This window comes from Acanthaster planci, linkage group LG14, assembly GCF_054643075.1.
Source record: "Acanthaster planci isolate LZ-2023a linkage group LG14, COTS_SCS, whole genome shotgun sequence".
NCBI classification, from domain to species: domain Eukaryota; kingdom Metazoa; phylum Echinodermata; class Asteroidea; order Valvatida; family Acanthasteridae; genus Acanthaster; species Acanthaster planci.
In genome coordinates, this window is record NC_141790.1 from 8,316,362 (window position 1) to 8,332,145 (window position 15,784).

At 40.4% G+C, this 15,784-nt stretch overlaps 1 protein-coding gene across 2 annotated transcripts in view; it reads right to left on the reverse strand.

Annotated features, from left to right (window-relative positions):
- Nucleotides 1-15,784, reverse strand: part of LOC110985346 (ras GTPase-activating protein 3-like) — a 79,423-nt gene that overhangs the window by 12,446 nt on the left and 51,193 nt on the right. For both annotated transcript variants that reach the window (XR_015427670.1, XM_022246313.2), the window contains exons 7-17: nucleotides 14,832-14,908; nucleotides 13,406-13,510; nucleotides 12,150-12,300; nucleotides 10,978-11,126; nucleotides 6,230-6,419; nucleotides 5,452-5,575; nucleotides 4,325-4,431; nucleotides 3,841-3,921; nucleotides 3,171-3,254; nucleotides 2,041-2,114; nucleotides 1,429-1,544 (exon numbers count right to left, since the gene is read on the reverse strand). Coding sequence is in view for 1 of the 2 variants with exons in the window: in XM_022246313.2 (XP_022102005.2) it covers nucleotides 1,429-1,544; nucleotides 2,041-2,114; nucleotides 3,171-3,254; nucleotides 3,841-3,921; nucleotides 4,325-4,431; nucleotides 5,452-5,575; nucleotides 6,230-6,419; nucleotides 10,978-11,126; nucleotides 12,150-12,300; nucleotides 13,406-13,510; nucleotides 14,832-14,908 (1,258 nt within the window). In the remaining variant the exon portion in view is untranslated. The remainder of the gene's footprint in view (nucleotides 1-1,428; nucleotides 1,545-2,040; nucleotides 2,115-3,170; nucleotides 3,255-3,840; nucleotides 3,922-4,324; nucleotides 4,432-5,451; nucleotides 5,576-6,229; nucleotides 6,420-10,977; nucleotides 11,127-12,149; nucleotides 12,301-13,405; nucleotides 13,511-14,831; nucleotides 14,909-15,784) is intronic.

Here is a 15,784-nt window from a genome sequence, read left to right on the forward strand (position 1 = left end):
TTGCAAAAATCACTGCGAAGAGAGACCGACCTAAGAAATATGCAAATCAGCTGAACCAGGACAAATGCCTTGGTGCAACCATTCACAGAAGCTGTATTGGGCAATGTCATCATTATACAAAAGACAACATTTTAAATGACAATTTTAAATAAGCTTTTGGATAGGTTCACTGCTACATAGTAACTGCATAATTCAAGTAGGTCGTAAGGTAAAAGGCTAACTGAATGCACATGTCTATACAATTTATACAAGAAAAGTCAACAATATTTTTTTTGTCAGCTGATCAGACTAATCGGAGATTGAGTTCGTCTTTGCTTTGCTTTACTGATTGTGATTGATTTTTTTCAAATGACTAGCGCTATGCGCATTGTATCTGGTCTGAGGAGCTGCGAGCAGAAAGGTGTAGCCTGACAATAACAGATTTCCCATAGCATGTTGGCAAATTCACGAAAACGTCGTGACCCTGCAGAAAGTATTCTAAGGCTGCCGCTGCTCAGCACGAAAATCACCCAACATCAATTTATCGGTAGCAGAATTCAAGCAACAAGATAACTTGTTGTGCTGCAGTCATCTCGGAAGGTCCGCCACACATGATTATCATGCATGCCAGTTCACACTGATGTATTACGTATGTGTAGGCCTATTCTTAGCGGAGATTGGTCACTGCAGTGCACTCATCGCACTCCTGCATCTATTCATATCCACATACGAGGTCTTCAAAAGTAACAAAGTAAAGTAAAGGAAAACTTAAGCTTCCGCAAATGGTTGCACCAAGGCTTTCATACTGGTTCAGCTGATTGGCATATTTCTTAGGCCGCATGAGGTCGCTCTTCCCCTTGATTTTGCAGTGTACATGTATGCAGGTATAATGTATGTACACAGGAACGTACTAGGTCAGTGAGCGGCTGGTGCGCACTGTGCTGCCACGAATAACAAACGCCTTGACCCAGACTATTACGATATTCACAAAAAAATTCAAGCCCATTGTATTGATAAATATAAATAAAAAAGGTGGTGTAGAATCGATGATAGCTATGAGTCCTGAAAATAAAAAAGGAAATAATGAAAAACCAATATTACCACTTATGTCAAATACCCCCCTACCTTAGTATGTAACCTATCGGCATTCTTTGATTCGCAAATTTCTGTGCAAGGCAAGTGTATAATTTTGCACTGGATCTATGCATAAAAGCCAGACCTATATTAACTCTGTGCAAGACCCTGGGCACTTCCACACAGGACAACATCACATGCATGCAGTATACACAACAAATTTTCATCTGTATGTGTACAAATACTGAGCTTCTCTGTGTATATGGTATCTATTACATCTCAATTTCCTTGTCCCACTCCTGTAGAAGAGACTTTGCATAGAGTCCAGTGAGGTAGGATAGTGCTGTTTGTGTAACTGTCTCTCAAGGCAAGTACCTTTTGTCTTGCTGTACGTCAGCTCATGATTGGTCAGTTGAAACCATCTCCTCTTGAAGTTCTTCAGACCAAATCCCAAGAACTTCTTTCTGCCCTGAGCTCGCTTGATCATAACCCTACAATGGGTAGAGATTGCAAAAGAGGTAAAGTTGGCATCCTGATTTTCACAGCAATTTCTGTAAAGGCTGGTAATCGAAAGAGACTATCAGATGCCCACATACATGTACAACTCAAAAAGGATCACAGCAAATTCTTGTGTAACTTGGTAGGCCTACTCCACATTAATACTTGGTATTCAAAAACAATTACCTGGCACTCAAAAAATTAAAGCGTTAAAGCATGTACTTGGAACTTAAAAGGGTATTTTGTATGAGGCCATGTTCTTGGTACTCATATTTATTTCAGATACATATTAAAGACAGTGTATATATATGTACAGGATACACAAAATCAGTACTTCAAACTCCTTGCTGAGTACGTCAACCAGCACTGCATGGGTACGGGACTGCCAAGAAGGCCTGTGGAAACTCATATGGCCAGGACAGTACAAGTATTTATTGGAGGTACTTCGGTTAGGATTAGAGTGAGGATGCCTCCCACTAGGCGACTCACCCTTCTTTGAGTGTGATGGGTGCCTCGATGGCCTTGACCTGGGCCTGACTGGAGGACGAGATGATCTCTAGAAACTGGAAGGGGGAGAGGCCAAATGAAATACAGGTGGCGTGGCCAAAAGGAGCACAGTTTTAGCAACTGAAATGAAGGGTCATGGTCATTATGTTGGCAATTTTTCTCTTAAACGGTCTGGACCATGCCAAAATTCCACACTGTGCGGCATTCGTGTGGCTCTTTTCTTGAACCTGGGATATCCAGCAAGAGTAAATTGACAATGGTTTGTCTCTACAGATCTGTTTCTGAATTGGACAAAAATAAAAGTTTCACAGCAGACTTGGAAGGGTATCACTTAAAGACTGATTTATACAATGTATGAGGAAGGGCAAAATGATTACCAACATTATCATTACAAACATGATCTAGACTTCACTACAAAAATAAACATGTGCTTGGCTGGTCTTAAACACATGTTTAAGACCGGACCGAGCACATATTTATTACTTTTTACGTACTTTTAAGTAAAAGATATGGTAGATTTCCTATGATTCTAATTTAGAATTTAACTTTCACTTTCCCGAACAGCCCCGTCCATTTTATGGTATATTTTTTGTGCAAATTGTCCAGAGGAATTTATGGACTTGGCGCGTGCATGGCATTTTCTGTGTGCTGCGTCACACACAGACTCTTGGGCAATAGGGAGAGGTTAAACTTGTATCTAGGTGCCAGAACATTTTTACGTAGTGGGCATTAATAATCATAATCGAATCTCAGTGGGCATTATCAAATGTTAATACACGGTCATCTTGTGCATTGTTGAATAGGGAAACTGTCTGAGGTACTTATGAATAATGGTTAATATATGATTTTATTTGTAAAAGCTGCAACTCATGTACAAGAAGTGGAAAGTAAGAAATACTTATTCTGTGCATTTATTCTAAGCCTTTTATTTGTCTGTGGAGGAAGCACTCATTTACAGAAGTAAATCTCGAAAGTAACTTAAAATGAGCATTGAGCCCTACCCTCTAAACTGTTAAACTAAACAGACAGCATATCTCCAAGCTTTACCAGCACCCTCAACCTCATGTGAAATACTTATAACGCATAGATTCTATACCCAGATTAATTTGTACCTTTTTGATTCCGTCCATGTGGGCCTCATTCAGAATGTGAACATACAGTGGACTCATGTACTCCTCCTTCCAGTTCACATTACTCTGTGGAGCACAGACACATGTCAACTCACAATCAACTCCTCACCTCTGAAGGGTTGTAATTATTTTGAAATGTTCCTTTTTCAGAAATTATACCAAATTGTACTTGCCTAACCGTCAGTCTCATTCCAGATGTTCTTTGCTTGTGTCACAGATGCATATAAACTTTTGAATTCTTCATTGACATTGGGGTGTTTTAGTCCCTAGGCATAGTACTTCTCAGGCCAAACTTTGATGAATGCATGGGTCTTCCTCTTCATTATGGGGCTCCAAAAACTTTGCTCATTTCTTCCCTCCATGCGCATAGCATTATGTCTTGAGCAAACATCAGCCAAGAGCTGCCATACTCAAAAGCTATACATGTACATGTACTTTATAGCACTTTTGCTACAACTTTGTTCTCGTTGGATGAACAATTTGCCTTCATTTGGGACTTAGCACTATATGACACCGCATGGCCTAAAGGAAAGTGACAAATATTCTAGAATACTACCTAAACTCAAACTCGGTCTCAGAAACAGCATTCAATAAATTCGAAAACAACCAATTAAGTCATTCACCAATCCAATGTATACATGAGACTACTTACCAGTTTGTCTGGGTTGACATGGTTACCTATTGTCTGAATTGCTTTGGAAACCATCTTGAGTGTTCTTGATGTTTGTTCATCCTGAGAAGCAAGAAAGAAAGTTAGGGAGCACGACGATGTAATCTCTGCCTCCAGGCCTGCTGAGGCATGAACCAAGGTGGCTGACTGAAAAGTCTACACCTTCGGACATTTCTTAATCCCAAATTATGACAACAGAGGACCGGACCCCAAGCTCCTCCTACTTATTTGCCACACCCTGACCAAAATAAGCTCTCTTTTGCACCCTTAGGTCTGGGCATTCCAGCCCTAACAAAAAATCAGACAGCTTGCTGGTTGTCTTCGATGATTGTTTAATAATACTTTATGCTACTATGGGGCCCTCAAAACCTCTGCTTCTGGCAATTTAAAAAAGTCACTGTCACATAACCGACAGATTAGCAACACTTGTCACCGGTGGCAAAATTCACCTCTGTTTCCCACCTACCGGATTATCTTTTCTGAGGTGGAAGAGCGTTGGGGAGAGAATGGCAGGAGCAAAGAACCGGAGGAACACAAACCCGCTGACTGCCGAGTATTTGACATCAGGGTCCTCTGGAATATGAAGAGCAAAAGTTCATGAAAACAAAATGGTCCATAAACCATGCATGGACATGTGTGTTCAACACTATACGGTACAGTTTCAACTTTTCAGGCTAAAATGCAATGCCACAACTTCAACCATGACCCTCAGATGCTGTTGGAATAAGATGCAGAACACATGGAACTTTGAATAAAAATTGAGACAGCATAAAAATTTTAATTCGTTCACGAGGGAACAGAACATCCTGTGTGACACCCAACTCAACCAGAAATACATGTAGAGACAACATCCAGGTTTTTGGAACTATGACAGTCTGGGTGAAATTATTCATGTACAAGTACCTACATGTAGGGCACTTGTCATGCTCACTAGATACATTTAACACAGCATTGCTAAAGTTGCATTCAGCTGAGCAATACAGTGACCTCTTCCCTCAACTTATCAACTCTTTATGTTTCAACTCTTTAAGACCAACATCTTGCACATGTTACCCAGCAGTTAATCAGCAAGCAAACACAAATGCATCAGGAAGCTTCATTAGCCAACTTATCATTTCAAACACACACACACATCCACACAAAATTTAAACTCAAAATGCATGCATCAAAAGGAAAAAAAAACACAACTGGTTGTGCTATGAAAAAAGACTGCAAACACAGCCACTGGCAACCCCCTCTCCTATAAATTAAGAGCCAAATCTAGGTTGAAACTTGATAGTGGTTCTTTCCTAAGCTTTAAACTTCTGCAATCTGGGCTAGAAGCCCACCCTGGATGGGTTTTCAGTCCCCTGAAAAGTCAGCTGCCAAACCCTGTCAATTTCAAGCTGAATATTCTTCTGGGCTCTTTCCACCAAACCTAAAAAAACCCTGTCCTACTTCTCCCCGTTTCCTCTCTGCAGGTTTCTTCAGGCTTGTGAGCTACATGCACAGGTCTTCTTTGGAAAGAATTTCCCATTTCTTACAAGAAATAGTCAATAATCCTAACTAATAAACAAACACTGCTCGGTGGAAATGTCCATTCTCATGGTGTACCTGGGAATCTCTTCTGTGCTGCTTCTTTGATGGCGTAAAAGCACTCACACAGGCCAATGGGACAACCAATGGCCGAGTCCACAATGGCCTGGTAGGCTTTCTCTACATATTGCCGAAGGTTCCCCTGAGGAAGAATGGAATAAAATGGACCCTTTGCCTGACGAATGTGCAAGAACAATGTTGATTCATTGAAGCAGAAATCAGTGGTAATTATCCCCTGCCACTGTCCCCTGACGAGTTTCTTCCTGCAATTGTTTCTAAGGAGAATGTGTACCTTGCTCCACAATATCATTCAAAATTTGATTCCCCAGTCATTGCATGTTGCTTCAACTTCTGCCTTTGTAAGCTGCCATGCATAAATACACAGTGTGTACTCCAAGGCAAGGCAAGACAGCTGCAATCCTCCGACTGGCAAATGAGTCCTCTTATATTATCTGAAGCACATTGGCAAGTCACTCTATTTTGAGTAGGTGCCATCTACTACTCCATCCTAAAATGCGCTCCCAAATGTGGAAAATATTCAGACTGACGGATACAAAATTACCTTGGCAGAGCAAAGGTAAATATTCATTCTAAAAACAAAACAGACCAAAACTCCTTTCAAAATGCATTTCAGGGTGTCAATCTTTCTTGTATAAAATCATTCGTTTTCAATTCTGTCAAACTGTGCTAGGTTCTCTCCTGTCCAAAAACTGTACACTTGCTCCTTTCTAAGAACTTGAGAGAAAAATTTCCTTTGTTTTTTACTTTGTCTGACCTCCATTGAAAGAAAACTGACCAGGTTTGTGTCCAGGCTGTCACCATCTTTCAGCTTGGAGGGGTCGATCTCGCAGGGCTTGCGCTCGTCGTAGATGCTCTCCAGGAGGTCCCGCAAGGTGTCGTAGAGGTAGTGAAGGCCCTCCATCCGCATGTATTCGTCAATGCATTTAGAGGCCAGGGAGTTGCCTCGGAAGATGGTGTTGGGATCACTACCAGAGGGAGACAAGGCTTTGGCTTACTGAGTGTTACAATACTCCCTTACACAGTCCTTTAGGTGGGACCAACAAATGTGACCCAACCCAACAAAGAGAGTTGCAAGTTGCAAGATCAACTTTTGTACAAGAATCTTACATTGTGTAAATCAATGAGAGCCCTCAACATTTTTCACCCACATATTGTAACGTTTTCAACAGAATGATAAAATGGGTGAGGCATTAAAACAACGAACTCAATGTGCTCTTTCTCGTGCAATCTTCTTTAAAAACAGAATTACCCGTCACCAAAAATCTGGCCTTAAGACTCTTTTCGTGAGATCCGTTCACATTTGATATATCAAGAGGAGGTGAAAAGTGAAGCACACCTCTTGGGGGGATGCTTGTAAAAAAAATAGGCAATCACTGTGGGCAAATTCCCCATTTCGACTCCCCCCCCACAATTTGGATATGTCACACAACCTGCTGAGCAAGGGGACCATATTAGGACCAAAAAATGTTATCACGGAGAGGGCATACCTCCAAAAATTGCTCGCCAATAATAAATTCAGATGCACAAGAGAAAGTGATAGTGAGTGAATATGTTCTTTTTATTAAATGCAAATACAAAGAGCAGAAGTGTGACATCATCCCAGGCAGTAAACCTTACATGTACACTGCACCGTGCACAAAAACTGTCGGAATCTGTTCTAACTTTCTGATCCCTTGGTGATTTACTGTTGTCTACATGTAAGTACACACACGGGAATAAGCCAGTAAGTAATCTTATATTTTCTCAGAAATATTTCAAAATATTTAAAGCAACTTTACAACTTCCACAGAAAACATCTGAACTGAACAGTGCCTTTCCTAATTTAACATCAGTGACAGTGCCCTCTATTATCCAGACAAGAGAATGGACACTTTCATATTTTTAACCACTTGATGCCGGATGATGTGTAAACACATGATTTCCTTTCTTTATTCAATGGAGGACGTGTACGCTCATTTAAGACTTTCTTTTTTTCATTTCTGCAGTTAACGTATTAACACGACTTGATTGGTTGGCTCAAAGTGCAATTTCGAGGTTGAAGAATCTGTGGGTAACCCCAAGCCAGTAGCTTTCTCGGGTAAGAAAATCTGATGTTGACTGGTTAAAACATGCACTTCTGATATAATTTGGACCAAAAGGGAAAACAAGTTTACATTAAAGAGGAGCACCGATACATGTACACGTATAGGGGTAATTACAGAAATTAGGGGTCCAAAAGTGTGGCACTTTTGTGTCCCTGTTACATCTGACCTTTGTTATTTGACATGTAAGTATCACCAGAATTGATTTTAACTCATTACTATTTGTTTGGCAGGTAATTTGCATTAATTCATCACTCTTATAAATTAGAAAAAATGTCATGAACTTCACAAGTAATATGTCAGATGTAACAGGGACATGAAAAAAAAAAGGACCCCTAATCTCCGGAGCTACCCATAAAGAGTCACAATTAAGAAGTGTGCAAATGGCTCAACATGTTCAAAGCTTTCTGTTGCAATTCACATACCGGTAAATTCTTCCGTTTGACTCTACAGGGCTCGTACAAATGACAAATAAGCTTCAACGAACAATCAAGAAGAACACAATGCAGGTTTTGTACAAGTGAGCATGATCCACTTCAAACAGCAAATGGCAAAGGTCACGGTCTGATCTCAAAACTCTCCCCGTAGACCACACATTGTCATTTAGATCACATGTACATCAAAACTAACGTGAACCTCACACAGAGGATTTGAATCCTAGGACATCCCGGGGCACATGGTAGGATGACAAAGAAAACAGCGGTTCACTGGCCACGGAAAAAGAACCTTCGTGGTTTTCGCTTTTTTGTCAAGAAATTACCTTGAGGGTATGTACGTGTACATGTAGCAAATCCAATAGTTCTATCTTCCCAGGATTTCTTTCATTTGTAATGCTTTAAGCCCTTGCGCAGGCGACAAACCTGCATGGCATTACCACAAGAACAAAAAAAAATTCCGCCCCATCTCCAGGCTCTGACTGATGAACATACCGGCAAAATTGAAATCCCCATGCTACAGGTTAGTGGCAAAAAATCCCCAGGGATGTGGAAGACCAACCCACGCGCTGCTGAGGTTGTGATCCCGGGAAGCCCAATGCATTCATTGACATGCATGAGGTTTATAGCACAACCCCCGCAACAAAGCAAGCCATACTTTTTCTTATTCAGCCATTTCTCATCCCCCCTCGTCCTGGGAGAGATCTGCTAGCATTTTACACAGGTGCCATTCTCCCCTTTTTCCATTAGTGAAGCAGCATGGAAAGAGGAGAAAAATGCCAAGTAGAAAAAAAAAGATCTGGAAAGAAGTATTGGATTCCGGAAAATGCATCTTGTGCACTACCAGGGGACAACAGACAACAAGGTTGGCTCAGCATCTGTCATCTTACATGTACACATACTACATGTACTTTTTACAACAGTTTGCAATGGTAACTTAATTCATGGCCGCAAGATTCTGTCTCTGAGGAAATCACCAGGGAAAAACACTGCCGTGCCAGTACAAGTGGCAAGGGAACAGAGCCAGAAAGTGGCAATTTGGGTGACTGAACTTCACTTTTGCCACAGATATTCTGATAGCATATGAAAGAAACGATATCTGTGCTATCATTGTGGGCTAGTATGGCTAGAATGAGCTTACCAATCATTTTTGCATTTTTTTGGGTTCAGAAATTTCAAGAATAACTCCCACACCAGACATTGCTCTGCTGCTTTATGCATATCATATGTGTCCTCATACATACGTGTAATGTAACATAGTATGTGTTTTACGTGATTAACAAAGCTATCCCTGCAAACTGAAAATAGCATTAGATCCATTTCAATGGCAACAATACACAGAGGTGAGAACAGAAGAAAACTATGAAACATTAAGCAGAGGCGCAGTATCAACATTCATTCTGCGTGTTCCATGACTTTCAATAGATGTCAATGCATTGATTCTTTCTGAATGGATAGGAACGAGGTGATCTTTCAGTTGATTTTTTTACAAAGACAAAAAGGAGCAAAACTTACACAATGAAGCCTTTCAGAATTAAAAATTTAGGGGTAAAAAATCCAAAATTCCTGAAAAAATCTGGGAAAATCACATCCCCTGACTCGGGCATTATCCAAGAGAAAAGCAGCCAATGCTATGAAAGCCCCGTCCTTCTTTCTTTCTTGCCCAAGAGAAATGATATTTGTCACCCTAGGCAGTTCATTACAGGACAGCCTTTGGCAGACAAGGACACTTCTCCCAGAAGCACCTGACCATAATTGGACAGCTCTTAAATGACAGTCTCACACTAAAAAAAGGACAAAACCAAACAAACAACCCTTATTCCCATAAGGACCTCTTGACAAGGATATAGCATTTGAACAATTTTCAAAGACTGGTGTGTCTTCCCCGGGGGGTTAATTAGAAAAAACCAATTGCACTTTTCCATCAGAAATAGCCTTGTGAACAACACTGAAGACGAGTTTTGTTTTAGTTCATGTCACACAGCATGAAATCTGGTAGTCACTCAGTGCTCTTGCTTTTTTTAAAATGTTTTTGAAGCACACAGCTGTGTTCACTATGCACCATTCAACAATCACGTGGTCCAATATTTTCAAGGTTTTTTTCCAAGTCATGATGCCAGTATTCGTTTGAAGATGCTCACATCTTTTGTTTGACCCAGAACAAACAGGTGCACTTGAAGTGCAGTTCTGCATTGCTGGCCTGTACATTTCCATTAATTAATAACAGCCAGGTCAGTCAATCAAACAGGACAGTTCTGCATAAGTATATGTCCATGTAGGTGCTTTGACCATTCAACAGACCTGACCCTGACAAGTTCTGGCACAAACTTTGCTTTACTGTCATTTGCAAAAGTTTAAGACCACCTGGAATTTCATTGGTATTTTTGTCACTGAACCTGCATTACATTGTCTCATTGAATGATTACTTAATATGTTTTTACAGTGGTGCATAACATCAGTGTAGTTCTATATAATACCATTTGAATGAAACTTTTTGTAAAGGCAAGTCTTGTATGGCATTTTGTCTGTATGAAAGCATGGGTGTTCAGAAATAAACAAGGGCACGCTAAATATTAGACTGTTGACATTTCAAATAATGGAAATGTAGTCAAATGGCTGTTTATTAACCAAAGCACTAAGGTTACACATTGAAAATAAACATAAGTTGCCATGATTGATAGGTTTAAGTTTGCTTTTCTTCAGGTTAATGCATTTTAAAATGGGTGGTCCTAAATGTTTGAAAATGACTGTAAATTTATCTAATACAAGAAGACAACCTAAGAAAGATACTCAAAGACCATTAAAGTGTGACTAAGAAATCCTGGCTAATTATATGAAGTCTCTGTACAGCTGTAAGGGAAAAAATATCAGTTTGTAAGCACATCATGATTTGCTATCAGATTTTAGTATCGGTGACAGTGCCTCCATATGATGTCATACCTCAGTTAAGTGGGGCAGGGACTTTCCCGACAACCAAATGGGTTATCGCAAGCACATCATTTTCTCACCTTGTCTCTGACACCTCCTGACGGGCCAGCGACTTGATGAGCGCGACGACCGCATTGTGGTGGTGGAACAATCGGATCAGGGGCTTGGCCGCCTCGACTTTGTCCTTGACAAGGTTGCCTAGGATTTGGACAGCACTGGCAGAGGTGGGCTTTGAAAAAAGAAAAACAAGAAGAGCTTTAAAAAAAAGAAAGGAACAGGAGGACAAGGAAGGGAAAAAAATCTTTTCACATGCGGAAGGATTGCCTCATTCAACGTTTTCCTCTTCACGTGCAATCTGACAGTGTGTCAAGGGTCTTGAGTGGGGAAAAGGAAATGGGGCATTTGTTCCCTGTGAATACATGTACAGTGTATGGTACAATGTACCAGTGCACCTGATGTCCATGTTGTGAGACTCGGCAACTGGTCAGAAAATTGTTTGCTTAAAAGGAAGACTTTGAAACTTGTAATGTCTGGATATGGGCTTTTATTATTTGGTACATGTCAGAGACGTATGACTCAGCTTTAATTGTGAATTGGAACTTCCCCTTTTTTAACAATCTTCTGTCATAGCAAGCTCATGAAAAAGGGTGTTGTTAACTTTGTGACATGTCCAGAATCCAACAGAAAGTAATTAAAAAAAGCTATCTGTTGTTTGCAAAATGTACAAAATGTGTGCACCAACTTCGATACAACATGTACCTGGAGGTGTGCTTGCCTTCAACTTTTAACCAGACTAAAGGCCAAAAACATCATGCGATCTTATAGGGCTCATTAATTTCCATGAAGTACTGCATGATGTTAACGCAATACATGCACTTCATGACAAGGATAATATCAGCTATTTTTTCACTAAATAGTAGTTTCTTGCTCACGCATCCATGTACAGCTGAGTATTGATGCTGAAAAGAAATCTTCCATCAGGACTGTGCAAAATCTTTTAAAATTTTACATGGCATCATTGTATACATGTGCATTGTCTTCCCCTTGCAACCATTTCCCTTTGCAACAAAATCCCTTTTCAACATTCAAAGTGATAATAACCAACACATCATTTGACACTTATTCCTTGTATTGAAGGAGCAACGCAGGTGCACTGGAACGTACATGTACCAGTGTATAAATATATTACAGTATAACCAAATACATTCATAACTATGACAAAACATGCACAAACTCAGAATAAAAGACAAACCTCAATCTCCGGGGATCTCAGCAGAATGTCCCTGAGAAGGCTGTAGTGCTGGGACGGCAGGACGTGATCCTGCTGGTAATTGATGCGGACCCGCAGCGAGCCCAGCTCCACCCGGCTCTGCTTGCTATTCTCCCGTGGTTTCAAAAAGTACCTTGAAGAACAGAAAAAAAATTTATTAACAGTGCAGGCTACAAAAAACAGTTGGGACATGACCTATCTCTTTCGGACTAATGAGAGCCAGACGAGAGTGGATGGAGGAAACAAGGCTGGAAGACAGTGGAGTGAGAGGACGTGATTCAGAGCAAGTGTGGTGCTTGTTCATGGGTCAGCTATGCTTAGTAGTCTTGCATACAGAGAGAACTGGCCTTGCAGCACAAAGCACATTCTTTAAAATGGTTTTGCATAGTGATGCCAAGAGGACAAGTGCTCTGCTATATACAAGGTTATGGCTTCTTCGTCATACAAAAAAACAGAAGAAAAAAGGCCAGTTAACAAATACCAAATGTTCTTGACAGACTCCTGTTCATAAAAAGACTTCATTTAGAAACAGCACATGTACAATATGCCCAAGATACAAAGTCATCACGAAAATGCAGCACATTGCATGTACATTAAAAAAATGGCATACATATACACGTATCCCACGAAAGAGCATTTGAGCTTACAGTATTGAAAGGTTATGTCATAATAATTTCATACACTTCTTGCAAAGCAAGTCATAACTTTGATCTGTTGGACTTACTGGCAAGAAATTAACCTAAAAAACGAGTCTATCAGCCATGATATCTGTGTGCACTCTTCCCCAAGGATGCATGGCACACTCAGATTCAACTTCAGGTGTCAAACTGCCCATCAATTGTTAAATACCAATTGGCTTTCTCAGCACACTAAAAGTACATCCAGAATATACATGTCCAGTGTGGAAAAGCAAAGAGGAAACTACAGCCTTGCATTATCAGTGTAACGTTGCCAGCATGCCAGGGGCATATCCGCCTGGCCAATCAACTCAAAGTCAGATCAACCTGAATGCCAAATCAATCCCGAGATTGAATTGCCAGGAGTGTGTGCTTGATCATGCAGCAGCTGTCTTTCTGTTGCACTATAGGGCAAGTTATTTCATTTTTAAATGAATTCAGGTCTGTGTAAGATTAAACAGCAGCACGCGTGAATCATTTAAAGAGCTTTTTATTTTGCATTCCTCTCTTTCATACAAAGCTGATCTCCCTTTTAATTGTGGAAAACCATGGCAACATTACCATGCTTTGTGCACGCCACTCGACAGGTTGATTGTTCCCAATGTTAGACGAACCTCGCCAATAAAGACCCCTTCACCAAGCGAGGTTGAGTTCCACATGGCGATTCTGGAAATAATATACAAATCCATTAACCTTCTTGCATTTTCAAGTGAGACCATTTCTCAGCATAATTGAAAAGTCAGTGCTTCCTGTTCAAGTGCATGTCCCTTTCCGATAAGCTCTCTTAGAACCATTTTGCACTTTATTCAAGGTAACCTTTAGAAAAATTTTTTAAATATATCTCTAAAAGGAGTCCATTATTTACCTCCTTCCTCACCAAAATCACTGAATGCTTTAAACGTTCACTCCAGCTCCATTTAAAAGAATATGCAACACGTACTATAATATTTCTGAAAAAAATTCTGAGCTGAAAAATGTATACATGTAGGTGCTTGGCCGAGGACTGACTGAAGTTTTAAGTTCTTAAAAATAGAGTTCAAGGTTATGGATCAGTATAAAGTGGGCCTAAAATTGTTGACAAAATCAGCATTTTATGGCGCTGTGGTCAGGACAGTAAGCCTAGATGTATCTGCCTGCCAGGCAGTGGAAGGGTTGTTTTTTTTATTCTCCAAAATATCAATGGCTTCCTGGAATGATTTAGGACAGATCATCTTTCAGGGAAACATCGGCCTAAGGTCATCATACTCTCCTAGAAAATTGGCCAGAAACTGGAAAACTGTGAATTGAAACACCTATAGAGGCTTTGCATGGTAGTCATCTTGCAGGGCAGTTTTTGTTCTGGGGGGAAACCACCCTTGTCTGCTTGTGCATACCCTGTGAAACAAAAGCACTGACCTACAAGATGGCTGTCCTGCAAACCGTGTATGTATGTGTACCTGCATGTACTCCTGAGAGTCCTGGACATTTATCAGGGGTGCCCACAACCATTCATTTGCTAGTCCGCCATGCTTGCATTTTATATTAATGTAAATGATACCTGCTGTCTCAACCTTTAGTTTATTTAAGCTTCTGTTTTCATTAAAGGGTGTGCACACCCTATGGAAAAATATTGCTGCAAATGCAAATTTAATAGCCACAGTCAGGTGTTAGCAAGAACACCTCTTTCAAGAAAGAAACAGGAATGTGTTTGCTCTGACAACATCTTAAAAACTGTTTGATAGCAGTACAGCATGGCAGATATTGGTGCAATTGATTGAATGGACCGGCTGACCAAAGACAAAATTGGAGAGGTCCCGCAAACAAAGCTGCGATGGAACAGAAATACCCTGGACAATTTCCCTCAGAAAAACAGAACAAATTCAACTAGGGCTGGGGGGAAATGAATTGTTGTACTGTCCACGACCGGATGGAGAAAACAAGTGAGCAGGTGAACATTCCCCCTCCCACCTTACAATTTCGATTTGTCACGGCAGGGAAGGGCACTCACTTGAGGTCATGTTTGCCGGTCTCGTCTTCTGAGCAGGAATTTGTCTTACTTTCTGCCGCACCAGTTGCCTTCGGAAGCTGCCAACAAACAGAAACATGAAAAAGAGGGGTAGTCAATGGGAAAATGGAATCTTAAAATCAAACCATTGCTTAATGCAAAGGTGCACTTCATACTAGCAATGAAATGACCAGAATTAAATCATCCTACACACACAGTGTAGGTATAAACAGGGCAATGCCACACACCGTACATCTAAAAGTGGATAACTTGTCATGATGTTATTAAACCAACCTCACTGTAATAAGCACATATGATTCTCAACAAAATTAGGTTTTTGAAAACCAGAATGTGAAAATAATAAGATAATTACTTCTCCTTTCACTTTCATTTCTTTTGAAAGTTCCTGTTTGTTTGTAAATTACAGTTAATAATGAGGTCAATATTTAGTGCGACAAAAAAAATCCACTTTTGCATGGAATTGCTGTACAGTCCCCAAGATATTGGCAGGCCCACTTGTATATCAAGCACTCTGGCCCAAGCAGTGGTGGCGCAATTATGCTGCAATTGGGGGGGGGGCATTGGGGAACAAAGAAATATTGGGTAAGGGGACGTCAAGACAGTACTCTCCGAGTCTGAAAGAATGAAAGTAGTGTCTAGAAATTCTATAGTAAAAATCACTCTCACATTTACATGTAGATTGAAAGGGTTTGAAAAAGAGCTCCCTCCAGTGGAAACTCAATTGAAGTATTGATCTATTAGAGTGAAGAAATTTCACTCCAGCTCATCTGGTCTCTACATGTAGGTGTCAAACGGAGGAACATGAGGAAGTGAATATGCACCCAAATGGAGTGAATTTTCACTCTTTGGAATTAAGTTAGCATCTCGCTTGCAAAAAACCTAAAATGTTAACCGCAGACTTACTGACTAGCACTGTGGAGAGTGTTTGGTATATT